Source organism: Diplotaxodon limnothrissa, linkage group LG13, assembly GCF_057381915.1.
Source record: "Diplotaxodon limnothrissa isolate DT_005_m linkage group LG13, D_limnothrissa_male_GT1.1, whole genome shotgun sequence".
NCBI classification, from domain to species: Eukaryota; Metazoa; Chordata; class Actinopteri; order Cichliformes; family Cichlidae; genus Diplotaxodon; species Diplotaxodon limnothrissa.
The window spans coordinates 13,410,436-13,429,665 of record NC_140608.1 but is presented as its reverse complement, the minus strand read 5'-3'; the positions used below and the strand labels follow the sequence as shown (position 1 = coordinate 13,429,665).

At 42.5% G+C, this 19,230-nt stretch overlaps 2 protein-coding genes across 4 annotated transcripts; one reads left to right on the top strand and one right to left on the bottom strand.

The window, feature by feature from the left end:
* Positions 1-13,498: 13,498 nt before the first annotated feature.
* On the bottom strand, positions 13,499-16,827 carry LOC146619972 (uncharacterized). Of its 3 annotated transcripts, none has more exons than XM_085369904.1 (3): positions 15,643-16,827; positions 15,145-15,508; positions 13,499-15,061 (listed from the first exon to the last, which is right to left on the bottom strand). In XM_085369904.1, exons 2-3 carry the CDS (start codon positions 15,492-15,494, stop codon positions 14,809-14,811), a joined length of 603 nt encoding a protein of 200 aa, XP_085226030.1. In that variant the 5' UTR covers positions 15,495-15,508; positions 15,643-16,827; the 3' UTR covers positions 13,499-14,808. The 3 variants fall into 3 exon arrangements, with proteins under 3 accessions (XP_085226030.1, XP_085226031.1, XP_085226032.1); XM_085369905.1 differs by having other exon boundaries at positions 13,500-15,061; positions 15,145-16,159; positions 16,605-16,827; XM_085369906.1 differs by having other exon boundaries at positions 13,500-15,061; positions 16,605-16,827.
* A 218-nt stretch (positions 16,828-17,045) lies between these two features.
* On the top strand, positions 17,046-19,230 carry marveld1 (MARVEL domain containing 1). The gene has a single exon (XM_085369903.1). The coding sequence runs from the start codon at positions 17,731-17,733 to the stop codon at positions 18,214-18,216; it is 486 nt and encodes a 161-aa protein (XP_085226029.1). The 5' UTR covers positions 17,046-17,730; the 3' UTR covers positions 18,217-19,230.

Sequence of the window (19,230 nt, the reverse complement as noted above, 5' to 3'; positions counted from 1 at the left end):
CCACAGCCGGCAGTTCCGAAGTCCCAACCTCCGGCTGTGGGGCGACGCGCCGACGGCGCGATCGTCGCTTCCTCCCGGGCAAAACCTCCGGCGGGCCGGGCAAAACCTCCGGCGGGCCGGGCAAAATCTTCACCGCCGGGCCGGGCAAAATCTTCACCGCCGGGCCGGGCAAAATCTTCACCGCCGGGCTGGGTTGGGAAGCGGTAGCGGCTGGAGGGTGGAGGTGAAGTTCGTTAAGGATGAAGTCCTGTGCGAGCGGGTGAAGAGAGTCGAGTAGCCAGCAGTGAGCAGACATCAGCTGCTGTAGCCTAGCTTCTACAGCGTGGTGAAGCTCTTCCTCCTCATGCTCCAGCCACAGGTTGACCAACCTGGAGACGCTGTCGATCACTTCCTCCCGAAACTCCTGGGACGGTGCGGATGCTGCTGGGTCCATGTTTGGTCGGGTCGTACTGTCACGGCTGGCGGAGGGAGCCGTGTGGTGTGGAGGAAAAGGAGGACCCAAGATGCAGCAAACTGATGATACGAGTGATGTTTTATTTACAAAGGTGGTGGTGACAAAAACAGGCAACGAGGTATGAGTACTTTACAAACGGAAACCTAAACTGGGAGAAACTAAATAGCAAACCTGAGACCGTACAAAGGGGGTGCGGGGCAGAGGGACGCAGAGACAGGACACCATGGAACGCAGATGAATGCAGATTTTACTGCCTTACTTTCAGTTAATGTATTTTGTTTTGCACTATGCATATTTTATATGCCATTAGGTCATTTATTGTGAAAATTCTCATGTAGGAACTATTGTACTGCATTTTGGTTCCACTGGTGCACCTGAGGGAGATGCACGCCCATGTTGATGTGTGAGCATGGCAAGTTGAAGCAAGAGAAGCCAATTTAATTCAGAGAAAGTTGTTTCTTAAAAGTATCTGTAAAGTGCTCATTTCTGCCTCAAAGCATGGGTCAGCCAGCGAGGTATGTTTGTATGTTATATAGATCATTTTATGTCTTTAATTCACTCGTCTTACTATCTCATTGGATTTTATGTTATGTTTTAGTTCGACGGTGGCGTAGTTTGTGATCAAGGTGAAGCTGTAACAACCCCAAGATCTTACAACTAACATTAAAGCCAACTTCATGCCATCAGTAAAAGAACTCTTTATTGACTTTAAGAAGAGGTAGAAGTGATAGTCGAACTCGGACCTGCATGATTCCCGGCCCCCTGGTGGCAACATCGTGCCAGTGCACCAAGGACCAAGCTGCTGCAAATGTTAATGGACACACAAGTTCACAGTTGCTTCTTCATAAAGATGTCCAGAAGCCAGACATTAAAGTTTATGTTTGGAAAGATGACACAAGGAAGGAGAAACAATAAGGAACTGTGTTAAGCCTGACAACAACAGCATCACAAGTTAGCAAGAAGGGAATTAATGCACCCAAGTTCACAATTCATTACTCAAGTCAAGTTAAAGGGAGATTTTGCATCAACAAATAAATGCATTACAAGAAAAACAAAATGTCAGACACAAATGAGACAGAAATTGAAGCTCCCAGTGCAGAACAAGCTGCAAGGCAAGTGGATGAAACCTCTTTAGAGCAAACAGTGCAAATAGAGCAACGTAGAAGTGAAAGGTCTCGCATGCTCACAGAAAAAGGAAAAGAATTCCATAATCAAAGGTTACAAGGGTTGCAACGTCGCTTTGACAGTATTTATGACAGATGGAAAGCATTAATCAAGGTGGCAAAAAAATCTGTTATAAAAGGAGATCCACCTGACATTCTTGAAGGTCACATGAACGTTGTACAAAGAGAAGCAGCCGAGCTTAATGATATTTATGATGAATACAGAGCAATGGATGGACCACCTCATGATATGCGTTCCAAGCTAGACAAATGCACATCAGTGACTACAGTAGTTTTGCAAAAGATCAAATGTCACATTAAAGGAGAAACTCAAGAGGAGATTGTATGGCCTGATGCAGGCTCTATATTTACATCCTCTAGCTCTGTTAGTGTCTCAGTTCATAGTCCATTTAAAGCCAATACAGTTCTTTCTAATGGTTCCTCCTCCAAAAGACAAGAAGCTGCAGCAGAGTATGAAGCCACAAAGGCTGTGCTTCAGATAATGACAGAACAAGAGAAGTACAGAGAAAGAATGCAAATGCTTGAAGAAGAAGACAAACGCATATCCGCAGAGCAAGCAGCTGCTGCAATGTCACAACGTCTCCTAGAGGAAAAGGAGGAAACTGAGCGCAAGTTACAAAGAGAAAGGGAGAAAGCGGCCGTGATAAAGAGACAACAAGAGGAAAGTGCTGCGAGGAGAAGGTCAGTTGAGGACTTAAGAAGAGAAATTGAAAGATTGGAAAATCTGAAAGGACTCAAGGCAGCACAGGCAAAACTACAAGTTTATGAGGAAGACTACATTTCAGTAAAGCAAGAAAGAGTCACTCTAAACCCTGCAAACTTACAGGTAACAGAGTCCAAGAATACTGCTAATCAACCCTTACAACCACGAAGAGAGTCAAATGTCACTTATGAGAGCACAGGTGAGCTTGTAAAGGTTTTGGCAGAAGCTATGTCAGCTAATAGACTGCCTATTCCAGAGCCCTCGGTATTTAGTGGGGATCCACTTAAGTTTAAGCATTGGAAGGCGTCCTTTCAGACTCTAATAGAGAGAAAGAACATTCCCACTGCCGAAAAGATATTTTTTCTACAGAAGTATGTTGGTGGCTGTGTTAAGGAAGCCTTAGATGGCTATTTTCTGATTGGCTCTGAAGACTCATATGAGGCAGCATGGAATATGCTCAATGAACGTTATGGAGAGCCTTTTGTCATTGCTAAGGCCTTTAGAGACAAGTTACACACAAGGTCACAGGAAAGGATAGTGCAGAGCTAAGAAAGTTTGTGGACTTTTTACAAAGCTGCCAATCTGCAATGACTAATAATGAGAATCTGAACATTCTCAATGATGGCATTGAGAATCAAAGACTTGCTGCTAAACTACCAGATTGGTTAAGTAACAGGTGGAACCGAAAGGCTACAGAGTACCAGCTGGAGCACAAAAGATTCCCACGTTTCAGTTACTTTGTAACATTCCTGTCAATGGAGGCAAGTATCGCATGTAATCCCATTACATCATACCAAGCCATAAGACAAAGTGACTTTGACCAACCAAAGACAAAACCTCAACCTACACCCATTCCTAAGAGACAAGATACAGTGAAAATCTTCACAACTAACTCTACTGAAAGAAGCATGGTCTCTTGTGTGTTTTGTAAAAGAGCAGGACACGGCTTACACAAGTGTCGTAAGTTCACTGAGAAACCTGTCGCTGAGAGAGTCAAATTTATTCAAGGCGAAAAATTATGTTTTGGCTGTTTAAATAGTGGCCATCTCTCCAAGAACTGCAGCAACAAGATGACATGCAACACATGCTCAAAACGGCATCCTACATGCCTGCATGAAGAAAGACAAAGACGAGAGGCAAAGAAAGAACCACCTAAAGAGCAACAAGTAAGTGAACTGAAGGAAGCCCAGCATCAGGTAACACAGTCACAAGACATAGTCAATGAGACCACATCTAATAGAGTGACTCATGAAAGTAAAAACACACAGACATCTGCAATAGTCCCAGTCTACGTATCCACACAAAATGAGCCAAGTAAAGAAGTACTGATCTACGCTCTGCTGGACACGCAGAGTGATTCTTCATTTATTCTTAATGAAGTAGCAAATAACTTGGACACAACCAAAACTCAAGTTAAGCTCAATCTATCTACAATGTCATCCAAGAAAACTACTGTACCATGCACAAAACTTGAAGCTCTGCAAATAAGAGGACTGTTTTCCAAGAAGAAACTCACTGTACCAGTTGTTTACACACGAGACTTTATACCCGCTAATCGTAGTCATATTCCTACTCCAGACACTGCAAGGGCATGGTCACATTTGGAGCATCTCACTGAACATATTGCACCCCCTTTGGACTGTGATATAGGACTCCTTTTAGGGTACAACTGCACACAAGCCTTAATGCCCAGAGAGGTCGTATGTGGTGAAGAAAACCAGCCATACGCTCAGAGAACAGATTTGGGTTGGAGCATCATCAGCTACTGTGATTCATGTGATACAGGTAATGATGTAATTGGAGTAAGTCACCGCATCATTGTAAAACAAGTTATACCAGAGACTGAGTCACCCACAAAACTAAAGAATAAGGTTCATTACATCTGCAAGACACAAGTAAAGGAAGTAACATTTCCAGATGTAATCAAAGCACTTGAATCAGACTTTACAGAGAGAGCAGTGGAAGAGACAAGCATTTCGCAAGAAGATGTCCGCTTTATTACAAAGCTACAAGAAGGAATAAAGCAAAAGCTAGATGGACACTATGAAATGCCACTGCCTTTCAAGGGCGACAGGCCAGATCTTCCCAATAACATGCCAAGTGCAATGCAACGTTTAAGTAGTCTCGAACGCAGATTCAAAAGGGACCAAAGGTACTACACAGACTATGCAAATTTTATGGCGAACATGATAGCATGTGGTGACGCAGAGAAAGTGCCGGAGAAAGAACTCTGTAATACACCTGTTTGGTATATCCCCCACCATGGGGTATACCACCCTCAGAAGCCCGGCAAGATACGTGTAGTCTTTGACTGCTCTGCACAATATCAAGACACTTCGCTGAACATGCACCTGCTTACAGGGCCTGACCTCACAAACACTTTGGTGGGAGTGCTCTGTAGGTTCAGGAAGGGCTCCGTTGCTGTAATGTGTGACGTGGAACGCATGTTTCACCAGTTTCATGTAACACCTCAAGACCAGGACTACTTACGCTTCCTGTGGTGGGAGCATGGTGACCTAAGCGTTCCACCCTCAGTCTTTCGAATGAAGGTTCATCTCTTTGGCGCTGCTTCTTCTCCTGGCTGTGCCAACTTTGGGTTAAAACATCTAGCCACGCAAGGTGAGGGAAAGTTCACTCCAAACACTGTAAGGTTCATTCAAAGGAACTTTTATGTAGATGATGGACTTGTTAGTGTTATGTCAGAGTCAGAAGCCATAAAACTAGTCCAAGAGGCAAGAGAACTATGTAGCACAGGTAAACTAAGATTACACAAGTTCATATCAAACATTGAAAATGTGATAAAGTCATTGCCGAGAGAAGAGTGTGCAGAAAGTATTAAGGATTTAGATTTGGCACTTGGAGAGCCATTAATGGAAAGGGCTCTTGGTGTTCAGTGGTGCGTTTCTGCTGATGAATTTCAGTTCAGAATAACTGTAAAAGAGCACCCAATGACAAGAAGAGGAATTCTGCGCACAATAGCATCAGTGTATGACCCACTGGGATTTGTGGCACCGTTCATCCTAAGAGGAAAGCAAATCCTGCAACAGTTATGTCAAGAGAAAGTTGGATGGGACGAGCCACTCTCAAATGATCTCAGCACACAGTGGGAATCCTGGCTCCTAGATCTTCAAAACCTGTCAAAGGTGAAAGTTCAAAGACATGTCTTACCTGCAAACACAGACATTGCACAGTGTGAATTACACCATTTTTCAGACGCTAGTGTGACAGGCTACGGAGAGTGTAGTTATTTAAGAACAGTAACATCAAAGGGTGATGTTCATTGTGCCCTAGTCCTGGGAAAGGCACGTGTAGCCCCAACCAAGGTCACTACTGTCCCTAGACTTGAATTAACGGCTGCAGTAGTTGCCGCAAGAACAAGTGCAATGTTAAGAAATGAACTGGAGATAAGTGATCTTGAAGAACACTTCTGGACAGATTCCAAGGTAGTGTTGGGATACGTGAATAATGATGCAAAGAGATTTCACGTGTTTGTGGCAAATAGGATTCAAAGGATACGGTCACTCACAGACCCACGACAGTGGCATCATGTACCATCTGAAAGTAATCCTGCAGACCATGCATCAAGAGGACTCAGTGTCCAACAGCTACTCAACTCTAACTGGTTTAAAGGTCCAGAGTTTTTGTGGCAAAGCGAGCTACCTGTTGAAAATGGCAAGTTTACGGAAGTCAAGCCCAATGATCCAGAGCTAAAAACAGTACATGTGTTCAACACCAAAGTAGAAGAAAGGAGAACAATACTAGACCGTCTCACCAAATTCTCAGACTGGAGAAGAGCGGTTAAAGCTATTGCTCGTCTACAGAAATTTGTGAAGGATTTTAAAGGACTCACCCAAACAAAGGGTGAAAACACAAGTGTTGAGGACAGACAAAGGGCAGAACTGTTCATAATAAAACTTGCACAAGAAAACACATTCAGCAAAGAAATCAAGGACTTAACTAGAGGAAAGGACATTCAACTGAAGGATAAGACACACAAGCTGTACAGCCTAAGTCCATTTGTTGATGAGCAGGGAGTGCTCAGGGTGGGAGGACGTTTAACAAGAGCAACTCTGCACCCATATATCAAACATCCTGCCATTATTCCCAAATCAAGTCATGTGTCGTCTTTACTTATTAAACACTACCACGAAAAGGTGCAACATCAAGGAAGAGGAATAACTGTCAACGAGCTGCGCTCCAATGGACTATGGATCACAGGATGCAGCAATGCAGTTGCTTCTCACATCTACAAGTGCACAACCTGCAGAAAGTACAGGAGACATACTCAAGATCAACGGATGTCCGATCTGCCAGAGGATAGAATGGAAGCAACACCCCCATTCTCCTACTGTGGCATTGACTGTTTTGGACCTTTTTATGTAAAAGAGGGTAGAAAAGAACTTAAAAGGTATGGTCTTCTTTTTACATGTATGTGTTCTAGGGCAATACATATTGAAATGCTGGATGACCTTACCACTGATGCCTTTATGAATGCATTACGTTGTTTTATTTCTATTCGTGGACATGTAAGACAAATTAGGTGTGACCAAGGTACTAATTTTGTTGGTGCTAAGGGAGAGTTTTTGAATGCACTAAAGGATTTTGACAAAGAACAGTTGAAACAATATGGATGTGAGTTTGTTCTGAACACCCCCTCTTCAAGTCACATGGGAGGTGTTTGGGAGAGGCAAATTAGAACTATTAGAAGTGTTTTAACTTCTATTTTGGATCACACTTCTAAGAGACTTGACAATTCCTCACTCAGAACATTTCTTTATGAAGTCATGGCTATTGTGAATAGCAGGCCATTAACAGTAGAGAACCTAAATGATCCAAATTTAGAGCCTCTTACACCGAATCATATTCTCATGATGAAGTCCAGTGTTATTCTACCTCCTCCTGGTGAGTTTGTGAGCCAGGACCTGTACCTAAGAAGGAGATGGCGCCAAGTTCAGTTTTTGGCCAATGAATTCTGGACTAGGTGGAAAAAGGAATACCTTCTCAATCTTCAACAGAGACAAATCTGGCAAAGAGATAAAAGGAATGCAAAGGTGAATGACATTGTTATTCTCCAAGAGGACAATTCTCCAAGGAACAAGTGGAAATTGGCAAGAGTAACAGAGATATATCCAAGTGCAGATGGAAGAATTAGAAAGGTTAAGCTTTTGCTCAGTGATTCAACCTTGGATAAGGATGGCAAAAGGACTGTCAAACCAGTGTACCTTGATAGGCCAGTACACAAAACTGTGTTATTGCTAGAAGCAGAATAAATGCTAAATCGTAAACATGTTCCTATTATAATGTTTAAGTAGAAATCACAATAGTTTTGTGATTTGGTGGGAGTTTTACTGCCTTACTTTCAGTTAATGTATTTTGTTTTGCACTATGCATATTTTATATGCCATTAGGTCATTTATTGTGAAAATTCTCATGTAGGAACTATTGTACTGCATTTTGGTTCCACTGGTGCACCTGAGGGAGATGCACGCCCATGTTGATGTGTGAGCATGGCAAGTTGAAGCAAGAGAAGCCAATTTAATTCAGAGAAAGTTGTTTCTTAAAAGTATCTGTAAAGTGCTCATTTCTGCCTCAAAGCATGGGTCAGCCAGCGAGGTATGTTTGTATGTTATATAGATCATTTTATGTCTTTAATTCACTCGTCTTACTATCTCATTGGATTTTATGTTATGTTTTAGTTCGACGGTGGCGTAGTTTGTGATCAAGGTGAAGCTGTAACAACCCCAAGATCTTACAACTAACATTAAAGCCAACTTCATGCCATCAGTAAAAGAACTCTTTATTGACTTTAAGAAGAGGTAGAAGTGATAGCAGAGATACGCAGAAATACACGGATGAGTGCAGACGACCCGACGAGGAGCGCAGGCAGACACCAACTATAAATACACACACCAGGTAATGAGGAAATGGCACACAGGAGGGGACACAGCTGGAACTTAATGGGCATAACGAGACACAGACCTACAAAGTAAAACAGGAAATCTAGAACCCGAACCGGACACAAGGGGGGAGGACACAGAATAACTAGAACAGAGGGAAATAGTCACAAAACGCTGGGTCAACGACCCAGGACCATGACAAAGCTACAGCTAAAAGTAGTGGAATTGCATTTTACTTTCACAACTAGACGCCAATTAAAGGATCCAGATGTTGAAATGTAAAAAGTAGCTTAATCGAGCATGACTGAAGCAGACTAAATAGAGGCTGATCTTGTTATTTTCTTTTAACACCAGCAGAAGGGTTACAGAGTTTTCTCTAAAAACTATAGCTGCAACACAGCAGAAATTGACCATAATAAATCCACTGAACCATCAATTCCTGACATCAAAGCCTTATGTTTTCAGGGATTTCCTGTTTGCAAAAATGTTCTGCATCCTTGTCTTAGTGTAATGTGCATGATGGTTCTATGTTTAGTTTCGGCTACACAGAAATATCCACTGTATTGGTTCCATGTACTGCCTGCTGGTGTGCTGGCTGGGAATGGAAATGGAGAACAGGGATCAATAAAAGCTGAAATTCTCACAGGAATTGCTCTTTTTGTACTTTATTCTTTTCCAATAAAAATATACTGAGGGAAAAAGAAGCAATGAAATCGAGCCATGCCACTAAATCAGTTTTGTCAGCCTGTGAAGCACTTTTTATTTCAGCTATTCAGCACCACTTCCCCCTTTAAACTCATATTATCACACACAATGAAGCCCTGCAGAGGTGTTTTAGTATTCCTCTTTATGTTGTTGAATTTGTGTCTTTCTGGGGTTTTTTATTTGTTTGTTTGTTTCTTTGGCTTGGTCTGTGAGGACACGGCCACATATGTGTGTTTACGTCTGTGCATTTAATGCTAGATAGTATCTCCGTCCCTGAGGTTGTGTTGAGCTGTGACAGACTCTGTGAAATTTGAAAAAAGGTCACTGAACAAACTGCTGTCCTGCCCTATGCTGTGTTCTGTCACATGTGTAACACATATCACCCAGCTTGAGGAAGACCAAACTCTCTTCAGGGCCTTAGATGCATAATTTTAAGTTTGAGCACCCATGCATGTCGGTGCACGTGTGAGAGCAAAAGCACAGGGTTTCCATACGTGATACGTGAGTAAGTCTGAGTTACAGAAGAAAGCAGTAAGCAAAGTTGCTGTGTATATAGTGTGTCACTGGCTCAGAGGTCTCTTTTAAACTCAATTATTCCGATGTGCCTTCCCTCTTAGTTCCAACTCAGTGATACATGCTAATATAAAATTAGTCCCACTTTAATCGTCTGATCTTTATTTGCACATGCTGTTATTACAAATCACAATAAGCCAGATCTCCTGCAACCAGATCTCCTGCAACCAGATCTCCGAATAAATTAAGGTTGCGTGATTGTCAAGTCGCGGGGACGTGAGAGTTTTCTCCTGTGTTCTCTCACACAGGTTGTACTGAATCCACTGGCAATGTTTGCATGCACATAGAGTATTAACTATTTAACATTTAATGGTTTTAATTACCACTAAAACACCAAGTGATGAAGTTTGCATTTAACTAAAATCACGCTGCACTGCTATTTGTGTTGTGACCAGCTCTTGGAACTACAAAGGCAAATTTCCTGCAAGCCTCCTGAACTAAAAGTGGTACGGCTCAGGCACTAAGTGATTTAAAGTGTATTCTGCCATTTTCTAGCTCGAGTAGCACCATCCCAGCCGTAAATCATATACTCTGCTTATATGAAGACTCCTCTGTGCTGCCATTATCTGCACCATTATTATCCTCTTAGAATTTTTCCAAGTTCTGTCATTTCAGTCACTTATGTGAGGTGCTCGGTCTCTTACGTAAGCTTAAAATTTCATTTTTAGATGCAGAGATTGCAAATACAGCAGGCCTCACTAGCAAGATACACAAACGGGATAGGTTTTACAGGTATGTAATGCATTTTTCTCACTCATTCTATCTCACCGTCGCACTGGATGTCACACTAAATCTCCAACCAACAATGACACACTTAGGCAGACGTGTTTACACAGCACCAAAATCCTGGGAAAACAGTGAGTGAGAAATACTTTTAAAATGGGAGATACATGAGAAATATTGTTTTCATTTCATACACTACTGAACCAATATAGAGAATACCTCATTAAAATTTCATTGAATCACTTATTTGCTTCCTGATAATGCTTGTTTGCATATTAATTCGAACCTAAAACAGACAACTATAACAGAAACTCTTCCAGATTTGTGCTTTTGGAGATATATAAACAAGCTGTACTATAAACAAAATAATATTATTGCGTGTAATGAGGGTTCAGAAGAAGGACAGAGAACAAAGGAGCAGCACAGTCACCTGATATGTGACCTTAGCTACTCAGGTATGAGGATGCTTTGAAAATCTATTCTATGCCCTGCTGCTCTGAACTGTTCAGGCTGCCAGTATGGGCAATGCAACATTATATGATGTGATGTGAAGTTGACTTTGCACGTTTCACCACAGTTGAGAACAGCCCTGCAGGCAGCAAAGCATGAAGACAGATCAAAAGGTCTCAGATGTGGAAAGCAGTTTGACCTTGAGCAAATGAAATGAAGGCATTGAGGCTGAAGTCCATTTTATATAAGTGACCAGAGAGGAAGGTTGAACTCTCAATTCACAACCAGCGCTTCGGCTCGAACATCGAGTTTTCTTTTCGTGGTTTCAGGAAAATGATCTGTCTTCCACTTCAATAAAGCAGCTTTCATTTCTAAAGGTTACAGAAAGGGTTTTTGTTACTCGAGTCCCTTTAAATTAAGCAAACTGAAAAGGTGCTAGCTGACACTTTTGTTGAATCATGTGTGATGTTTTGTGTTCAGCTCAAAGGGAGCAGGGAGACAGTGCCATGTCTGTGTTTAGAAACTGCAGAAGCCAACGAGAGCGTTTGGCGGTACAGTATCGAGCATAAGATAAAAGGCGCACACTGACACAGAGGAAGGAATAACAATGAACGTCGTGCCGCAGTGTTGTGTGATTCTTCTGTGAACAAAGACGAAGTGCAGCACAGAGGTGTTGTGTGTGTGTGTGTGTGTGTGTGTGTGTGTGCGCGCGCGCATGCACACGCGTGTGTGTGTTAGGGATTATTATCAGAGCACAAGGAGCATGTACTGTATATATCATTTCATTAATTACTGTTCCGTGCTCTAATTATAATGCAGCAGGGACACATTCAACTCTCAGATCTATGCCTTTGCTAAACCTCCATACCATTTCCATTGTCAATCACACACACACGTAGACACACAAAAATAGAGAGAAAAAAAGCTTGTTTTCCTCCTTTTGAAAATCAGACCTGCTCCTCGCGCTCTCCATGCAGCTGTCACTCTTCTCTTTCTTCATCTGTCGTCAGCTTTGAGTTGATTCTTCTTCACTAAAATGTCTGGAAAGCAATGCAGAAAAACGGGCAACAGATTTGAAATCTGGGTTTCTCCTGGAGAAGCATCAGAAAGGTGTTTAGGGGATATAGAAGACAGGTTGCAGGTAAATCCGCCTCATGATCATCACAAAACAGGATTGCATCGAGATGCAATATCAGTGATGGAAGTCCAGCTTTAAAGGGGAAACTCTCAAGTGTGCACCCAGTTATGCGCAATTTGTAACTGAAATGGAGCAACAGAGAGTTCTCATAAATACCGAGAAGGATCAGAGTGCACATAAAAATGTTTGTGGACTGAACAGCTTTTGGGTGGACTGCTAAATATGAGAATACCTGACTGTACAAACATTGGAGATAAGTCAGCTGAATGCATAATATAAACCTCAACACGCTGTGTACGGTTTTGGAATGAGGGCCAAAAATACATGCCATTTGCAAATGCCCTGAAACATTGCACAGAAAAGCCTTTTCTCTGTTATTTTTCATTAGCTGTTGAATTTGACTCAGAATTTAGGGAGCTTAAAGATGTTTCATTTATATGCACATAACTTAGAAAACCGCTCGTTGTGCATGTTGCCTAAAAGGAAACAATACCACAAAGGAATCTGACTTTGCCACCACATTGCTATTGTGTACAGAATTGCAATAACTAGCACAGAAATAGAGATGTCAGCATGATTAATTGTGTTCTGCAACTCTTTTAAAATTTAACCTAGATCTAGATCCTAAATATACCAAATTCAAACATCTCGATGCACAATTTAATTCATTTCTCTAAGCAGTGAAGTGATTTCTGGGGTTCTGATCCATTATTTTTTACGCTGCTACCTCTTTAGCATCAAAGACTGGATCCTGGTGCACATATTAAAAATGGTTGCAATTCTAGTTTTCACTAGACCCTATTTAGCCAACCCGCCATACCTAAGACCGGTTTTGATATTTAATTCAGTCTCAGGGTTTCCACTGTGTTCAAATGCCACGCTAGGGCTCTGCTTTTAATCATACCTAAGTAAGAATACAGAAGTGCTCATTCTGCAGAGAAATTATAGATGTGACCATAAACACTAAATCTAACGGCAGCTGTATGCTGGATCATCATTCCACCTTCCCTATACAGTCATAAGATTTAGGTACTAAATGAAAAGCTAAGAAAACTTGTATGGGCACTAAAATTTTCCGTGCAATAAGCTCATTTTAGTACAACAAGGTGAGAAGTTCACCGAAGAGAGGATTAACTCTGAGCCAGACTCCTGCTTTCTCTGTACTGAGGAGTCAGCTGAGGTTTCAGCTCCTATGAAGCAGCCCCATGGATGCCTCAGTTTTGCCTCAGTAGGAGTTAGGGGGGAAATGGAGGCGAAGAGGACATCTGGTGGATACAGAGTAAATGTGATCCTTCACACAATCTGGAAGATAAAGTCCTTCCTGTACTACTCTGTGGTATCTGTGTGAGCACAAAGACACTGGGTGGTGGGATGGATTAAAAAAACAAAGTCTCATGGGCACATGTCAATTTTTCTTTCTTCTTTTAAATTGTTGAGAAAATGAATGACGTAGATTTTTTTTAAATAAACTGAAGCATAGACAGACGTACACACCAGGACTGCTACCCTAACACTTGGATACTCCTTATTAAAGACTGGAGAAGCAGGATTGTCTGTTTGTCTAATAAAATTAGTCTGACCTTTAAGTTCATGAAAATTTTAATATGCAGTGAAAGTATGAGCGACATAACCATGCTCAATACAGCGCTTTAACTACAAAGTAAACCCTTTGGCGCCATCTAGTGACTGAAGGTCGTGAACGCTGCTTTCACAAATACACAAATACACCAGAGAGAAAATACAAAGACTTTATTACTAAAAATCAAAAATGACAATTTCAGTTTCCAGCCATCTGACGAGGTTTTATATTCATCGGCACAGTGGGATTTCACACTGTGAGCTTAAACACTGCTTTTTCAAGTTTGCCTTTCCCTGCGCAGCGAGCATTGCACTCAAAATGTATTATGTTTGACTACCTGACACTTTAAACAAATGAAGCTTTGGTGAAAATTCTATTCAATACACTGGGCATCCCTCCTCTTTATTCTATTATTTATGCTTTGATCTGCTTAACCACTCCCTCCAGAATGTGCCTCTTGATTTGTTTCTGGTGGCGCTATATGTGAGCTAATCAGTCTGCGTGGCTACTTTTTAATGTATATGCTTCATTCACTCTTTTAAGCCTTTGATTATCCAGCCTGCATCTCTAAATCTCTTTTATTCCACCATCTAGACACTCAAGCATCCTTCCTCTTTCTATTTACCTAATTTCTGTGTTGTCAGACTTAATAAACATCTTATGCATTCTGTACTTATCTCTGCTTATTGAAGCACAAACCAAGGACAAGATAAACTGGTGGAGCAGTTCAGTCAATGTAACATTTGACTCATTCACTCTGTACAATGACGTGAGTCCAGTGTTATTCCTACTTTTCATAATATTTATAATGTAGTGTAACGTACCACACTCGTGACTCCGGAACATGGGGGGTAAAATGCACCTGATCTTGGTTGTGTGACATTTTCCTTTTTCAGCATTGGTTAGTGTAAATACAAAATTTGAACATTAACATATTTTCAAGCTAAATTACAAACATATAAACACGTGTGCATACATAAAGTATATAATATAGAAATACATATAAGCCTTCTGTTGGTACCGAAAGTGTGACTTTGCAATATAGTTAAATCGTTTTATAACGGGTTGTCCGGATACTGATTTCTAAAGGGAAACCACTTAAACTTATATCAGCAATAACAAATTGTCAGTGTGCCTGGTTAGTGTGGCTGGTAGGATGCATTTAAGAAAACACAAGGCAGTTATGGAGAGCCATTCACTGTAAAAAAGGTGTGAGATACCTTCAACCACTCACAGGTTTGTGCTGAAATGTTCAAGTGGATGTGTGGTGTGCCACAGGGCAGATCCTGCCAATAAGACACTTTGGTATTATGAGAAACTTTTCCGTTATTAGTTCCACCTAAAACTGCCACTGCCTGTGCCTGTGTTATATTTCAACCCCGTTCCAGTTTTGACTGTGAAGTCAGTGGAGTATTCGGTGTAGGTATCTCTCTGGTTTGTTCTCCCCTCCTCTTCTCAGTACTGAATTGGATCTGACTGGTTTCTCGGGTGTCATTGCAGGGTCCTGGCTCTCATTTAGTACCACTGAGGACCCTACTCTTCCTGTTCCTACTGAGGTGTGTCTTCGGGGCTCTGGACTGCTCTGTGCTCCTGCCTCAGAATCACTCTCCTCGCTGGGATCTTTCCCCTGGCTGCTTGGTGAGCTCTCCCCAATCCTGAGAGACAAAAATTCCTTTCAGGTTCACGTAACTGAAAGGTTGAGTTTTTTGAATATGTGTTAGGTTAGCAGTGTTTCTACCTGAGGTGGCTGAAGGCTCGCAGCCAGTGTGTGCCCAACGCATCCCTTCCATTAGTCCTTAGCCCTTTGTGGTGGCTTCGGGCCCTCAGTCCTATTAAGGCCTTAGCAAGTTCAGCCTCATCTCCGTGGCCCCAAATTAACTGGGCCCTCTGCTCCGCATCCTGGTCCCCTGCTGCCCTGAAGAGCCTCTGGAGCTGCCACAGATTCACATTGCTGAAAATGTTCGCTGACCCAGCCTTTCTGCTCCTCCTCTCAGACAGACGCCACAATGTGGAACGGCCCGCCAACATGGAGGAAGAAGGTGAGGCGGGTCCACTATCCATCCAGAGAAACACAGGCAAAGGTGGCATACACGGGGTCTATGCTGTGGAGAAGGAACGGAGAGTTTCAGCTCTGACATGAAGGGTGCTTAGGTTCTTAAATTCAGATTTGATTTAAAACAACAACAACAACAACACAATGGTCATGCCATGTGGAAATCTACAGCTGTCAAAGCACCTGGCAGTCAGCTGTGAGTCTTGAAGTTTGATTCTATAATCCTTCTTTAGGAAGTGAGTGACAGGCTGCACGTCAAAGCCCATTAGACTGCAGATGGTAACCTTGTCTTGCTTTCACATACAGTGAGCTTCTGAGTGGGATACTACCAGATAGATAAGTCATCAAGGTCATGACTGATCATGGGTCAGAGCACTCACTTCAGTGACCTCAATAAAGGTGTACTTACCGCCTTCCTGCACAGCTTTCATCTGTAATCCATCTAATAGAATTACTTGTTTAATCCAGCCTGCATTTGTTCTGTTTAAGTCCAGCATTATTTATGTACATTAATGTCTCAGATGTATCAGCTCCTGGCCAGGAAGGAAATTCCCCACACTCTATGAACCAAGTTTCATTCTGCAAAGGTCCACGTCTGCTTTCCCTGTTACACATTAACTATTTTGTTCCACATGTTTCATAACCGTAGAAGCCTCGGACAGTTTCCTGTGCTCTGTGAGTGTGTGTCATCACAGCCAAACTATAAACAAGAATTCACATTGTAAGCTACTTTGCATGACATCCAAACACTGACGCTGCGGTGTGCGGCTTTAACGCAATGTCGCACATCTACAGAGCTGTTTAGCGTTCGCTTTAAAAGTAGGTTACACCAACCCAAACGTCACTGACTTCTCCTTTCATTCCCCTAGCTGCGTTTACTGTTTGCATAACAAACAGCTGCGGATCACTGGTGCAGACAACCTACCGGGTCGCTTTCAAAATGAACGCTTCTAGAAAAAGTTCAGTTGATCCTTGAAATAACCTTGTTTTAAAAAAAAATAAAATAAAATAAAATAAAGCAACATGCATGCAGAGAATAAAAAGTAATAGCCCTAATCCGCGCTGTGTTCGCTGCCCTGTGGGCAAAAGGCAGCAAACAAGAATCTCATGAGAGTCATGTGGACAATAAAAAAGCTTCTGCTTACCCGGAGATGACACCGAAATGTTCACTTTTCTTCTATCGCATCTCTCTCTTTCTCTGCTTTGTATTCATCGGTGTGCCTATTCCACTCAAAACTACTCCAGCCGCTGCAGGACCGGGTTTGCCCAGCCTCCGCGATCATTAAGTGTCCTCGGTCTGGCTGTCAATCACAAATAAGATCTGAAGTATATTCTACTCCAGCCTGTCTGGGCTTGGTCAACGTTTTCGCTCCACCAATACCCGCTTTAACTGGGTGGGACATGTCATTGGTCCCGCCTATTGGCCACGTAGGGCGTGCGCACTGAAATCCATTGACGTCAATGAGCCTGGCTGGCACGAGAAGCATCTGTCAATTATGCGAGAAAGAAGCAACATGTGATAATCCTGCGCCTTACACACGTAAACACAGTGACGCAGGGGGCTCATAAACACTGGTGCTGTACGAACAGACGGTGTATTATCATGGCATGCCACATCTTGATAATAAAGAAGAAAAATAAGCGCTTCCCGCTGGTTACCTATTAAACAAGGGCTTGGCACAACGGGTAGCCTATATTTTGATCTGGCAGATTTTAGACCGGATGCCCTTCCTGACGCAATCCCAAAGGGATGTGTGTCTCCTCCTGGAATCGAGGCATGGATTTTTCAGCCGAAAGAAACTAAAGTTTCTTGGCTCTAAAGTTGAAGCGTCGAGGTTTGATGTTTGTACATGCATGTTATACATTCCGTCACACTGGTATATAAAAAGGGGAACTACACGAGGAATCTAGCAGCGGATGGGTGAAGTGTTCGTTCAGTCCAGCAGAGGAGGAGCAGGCTTTGAATTACAGGCCACCCCCTATCCATCTCCCAGCCCCCCTACACAGATGCAACATTCAACGGAGGAAAAACGGAAAAGACGAAACACACAAGAAGGTTTATCATTTCAAAACTCCGGAGCTGTGGAAAGAACAGAGAGTTCCTTTTAACCCCACACTCACCCGCTTTTGTCCCACCAGAAGCCCGGCCCTCCAGGCCTTTTATTTTCACACTTTGCCCATCTTTTCCCCAGCTGTTTGCAGCTGGCAAAAAAGCACCCGCCCTGTTCGGGAAAAAGTGGACCGAGAGTGACCGGAGGAGGAGAGAGAACGATGCCACCCGAACCTCCCCAGCCGCAGGTGAGGGGGAACATCCCGAAGTTCCTCAGGAGTTTTATGGGAATTACGCGGATCCTGCAGATCGTGTTCGGAGCCTGCCTGTGGGTAACCATCGCCGCCAACAAATACGGGGGGTCTATCCACTTCGTGCTGTTCGTCGCTGTCTTCTTTTGGCTCCTCACCCTGGCCCTTTTCTTCCTCACCCTGCTGGACAAGCAGGACCTCGTGCCTTTGCTGGGAGGGGATCGCTGGTCGTGCACCAACCTGGCGCACGACGTGGTCGCCGCGGTGCTCTACCTGCCGGCCATTGGCGTCATGATCCACAATACCAATCGAAACTCATTCTGCAACTTGCCTCAGTACATGCATCCATGTCTGTACAAAGTCTACCTGACAGCCGCTGTGTTCGCCTGCTTCTGCTGGCTGGCTTACCTCCTGTCCGTTATTTTTGGAGCGTGCAGAAAGTGTCAAAGAGGGTGAACTGTTGAGCAGCGTGGAAGCTTAAGGGTGGTCATGGCAAGATGAGGAATAGTTAACGTCACTGTAATTTCACTCAGCGGTTACTCTAATCTCTGTTTTCTCCTGTCTCTTAACAATCCACGGTGGTGGTTAAACAGGATCGGCCACCGTTTTCTCGGTGTGTGTTTAATGGTTACTAACATGAAAGAGACCTGTTGGCTAAGTGGCTAAGTGCCGTGTATTGTCTCCTTGTTAAGCTCAACAATAGCCTATGTAGTTATGAAGACTCTTATAATATTAATGTATGGACTTGTTATTGTGGCCTAGCAGTATATTTAGTGGTAACAGTGAAATGGCCTTAACATAGCCTACATTTTGCAGATTACTATTGATACTGGTTAACAGTCCACCTTGAACTTTTTTTTAAATAGAATTGCTACAGTTTTTTTAACAGGTGTTTATTTTCATTACCTTTTTAAATATATTTTTATGTGTACTTATTTTTTACTAAAAGGTTGGACTGAAAAATCCGTGTGTTTGTTTGTTTGTTTGTTTGTTTGTTTGTTTGTTTGTTTAAATCAGTGCCTTCTGTCCGAATGCTGTATACTCAACAACAAGGTGATAACAACAACTCCACAACACAGATGTGACTGGTGCTACAGTGTGTATGCTGAACAAAAACCTTTATCAACAGTTCATTGTGTAAAAATCCAAAGAGCAAAAAATAGGCTTTTATAATAAAGACTAGTCAGTCAGTGAGCTCTTTCTTTCATTGTGATCGTGTATCAGTGCTTTCAGATAAGTTGCTTCAGGACATTGTTTTAATTAAATCTGGAGACAAAACCGGACGAAGAGCACACACAGCACCAAGCCTTTTGTGGTCTTTTTTTTTCTTTTTAAATGAAACACATAATTAGAGCTGAACAGCAATGGAACTTCCTTTCAGGAGATTAAAGCGTCGGCCAATCAGCAGGGATCATTTACATGCTATGCCACAAAACCACATGAAAGACATCAAACCTTAGACCTATGTGC

Bases quoted from the DNA above. Each gene is read 5' to 3' on its own strand.
- marveld1 (XM_085369903.1), top strand. From the start codon at position 17,731: ATGCCACCCGAACCTCCCCAGCCGCAGGTGAGGGGGAACATCCCGAAG.
- LOC146619972 (XM_085369904.1), bottom strand. From the start codon at position 15,494: ATGCCACCTTTGCCTGTGTTTCTCTGGATGGATAGTGGACCCGCCTCA. The intron at 15,062-15,144 runs GTAGAAACACTG...TTTGTCTCTCAG, and splicing joins CGAGCCTTCAGCCACCTCAG to GATTGGGGAGAGCTCACCAA.